This window comes from Zosterops lateralis, assembly GCF_965231275.1.
Source record: "Zosterops lateralis genome assembly, chromosome: 13".
NCBI classification, from domain to species: Eukaryota; Metazoa; Chordata; class Aves; order Passeriformes; family Zosteropidae; genus Zosterops; species Zosterops lateralis.
In genome coordinates this window covers 20,249,868-20,251,885 of record NC_139773.1, presented here as the reverse complement: position 1 = coordinate 20,251,885, position 2,018 = coordinate 20,249,868, and the positions used below count along the sequence as shown (strand labels likewise).

General features: G+C 66.9%; 1 protein-coding gene across 3 annotated transcripts in view; it reads left to right on the top strand.

Moving 5' to 3' along the window:
* The first annotated feature begins 233 nt into the window (after positions 1-233).
* Positions 234-2,018, top strand: part of CTSH (cathepsin H) — a 163,496-nt gene continuing 161,711 nt past the window's right edge. For all 3 annotated transcript variants that reach the window (XM_083870836.1, XM_083870835.1, XM_083870834.1), the window contains exons 1-6: positions 234-349; positions 472-503; positions 811-916; positions 996-1,066; positions 1,428-1,532; positions 1,776-1,862. In XM_083870836.1, coding sequence (XP_083726962.1) covers positions 271-349; positions 472-503; positions 811-916; positions 996-1,066; positions 1,428-1,532; positions 1,776-1,862 — 480 coding nt within the window. In that variant the 5' untranslated portion in view covers positions 234-270. The remainder of the gene's footprint in view (positions 350-471; positions 504-810; positions 917-995; positions 1,067-1,427; positions 1,533-1,775; positions 1,863-2,018) is intronic.

Genomic DNA, 2,018 nt, shown 5'->3' with positions numbered 1-2,018 from the left:
CCATTCCCATTGCTCCGCCCATTCCCATTGCCCCGCTCACTCCTCCCGTTGCCCCGCCCATTCCCGTTGCCCCGCCCATTCCCGTTGCCCCGCCCATTCCCGTTGCCCCGCCCATTCCCGTTGCCCCGCCCATTCCCATTGCCCCGCTCACTCCTCCCATTTCCCCGCCCACCCCGCCCCTTGCCCCGCCCCCTGGCAGCGGCTCGGCCCATTTCGGCTCCGCTCGGCTCGGCTCGGCCCGGTCCGGTCCGGCCCCGCTCCGTCCCGGCCATGGGCTGGCCCCTGGTGCTGAGCGCGGCCGCGCTGCTGGTCCTGGCCCCCGCCGCCGCCTGGGAGCCCTCGGCCCAAGGTACGGGGGGCACGGGGGGGGCAGGAGGCGGCTTGGCACGGCCCGGCTCGGCTCGGCTCGGCTCGGTTCGGGCCCGGCCCCCGTGCAGGGGGAGCCGCTGACGGGCCCGTTCTCTCCCGCAGAGGAGCAGCTGTTCAAGGCCTGGATGCTGCAGGTGAGGCTGGGGGTGTCCCCGGGGTTTGGGGTGTCCCGGAGGTTTGGGGTGTCCCGGAGGTTTGGGGTATCTTCGGGGCTTTGGGGGGTCCCCAGGGTTTAGGGTGTCCCCAGACTTTGGGGTGTCCCGGGTTTAGGGTATCCCCAGAGTTTGGGGTGTCCCAGGCTGGGGTGCCCTGACGCGGTGTCCCCAGGGTTTGGGGTGTCCTGGGGGTTTGGGGTATCCCCGGGGGTTTGGGGCACCCTGATGCAGTGTCTCTGGGTTCGGGGTGTCCCGGTTCGGGGTACCCTGACACATGTCCCCGCAGCACGAGCGGCAGTACAGCCCCGGGGAGTACCCGCGCAGGCTGCGCACCTTCCTGGCCAACAAGCGGCACATCGAGGAGCACAACGCCGGCAACCACAGCTTCCAGAGTAGGAGCCCGACCCGCCTCCCCCTGCCCTGCCGGCCCTGGGCACTGCTGAGCAAAGTGTCCCCTTTCCCCCCCTCCAGTGGGCCTCAACCAGTTCTCGGACCTGACCTTTGCGGAGTTTAAGAAGCTGTACCTGTGGAGTGAGCCCCAGGTGAGGGCTGGGCTGTGGGTGGGCAGGGAGGGGGTCTACAGGTGAGTGGGACCTGCAGGTGCTCCTGGCCCTGCACACATCCCTGTGCTGCTGCAATCGCTCTGATAAGGTCACATCCTGTGCCACCAGCGCTGGGGTAAGAGCCAGGTGAAGTCTCTTCCCCACCCTCAGCTTTTATCCTGGCTCCAGCTGAGCTGTCCCTTCTGCTGGCAGCTCCCTGAGCACCCAGGGGTGCTGTGCCCTGGGGCTCCTGCTGCAGGGCCCAGTGTGTGTGGGGGCTGCTCACCAATCCCCCACCCTTTGGGGTGGCTATTGGGGGCCCCTGGCCTGGCAGCCCACACAGCCCCTGCCTGGCTTGCAGAACTGCTCAGCCACCAAGGGCAGCTTCCTGCGCAGCTCTGGGCCCTCTCCAGACTCCATCGACTGGAGGAAGAAGGGGAATTTCGTGACGCCCGTGAAAAACCAGGTGAGGGATGTGCGATGGTTGATGGCTGTGGGCAGGGAGCAGTGCTGGCTGCCCCTGCCCCAGGGGAGCTCACCCTGTGCCATTCTGTGCCTGCCCCGTGCCCTGGGCAGGGGCTGAGCAGAAAGCCAAGCCCAGCTGCCAGCAGGGAGTGCGGGCTCTGCTCTCTGCCATGCCCCTGTGCCCCAGTGTTTTGGGGAGCCTGCAGCACCTCCCAGAGCAGTTCCTCTCCCCTTCCTCATGTAGGGTCCCTGTGGGAGCTGCTGGACCTTTTCCACCACGGGCTGTTTGGAGTCTGCCATTGCCATTGCCACGGGAAAGCTGCTCTCTCTGGTAAGAGATTTTCCTGGGCCTGGGCAGAGCCCTTTTGGGAGCAGGATGGAGCCAGAGGGGCTGGAGGCTGCTGGGAGCAGGCATGGGGAAAGAATCTGGGGCCTCTCACTGCAGGCAGCACATTGGGAAATGCTGTTTTTTCAGCTCCCAGAGGAT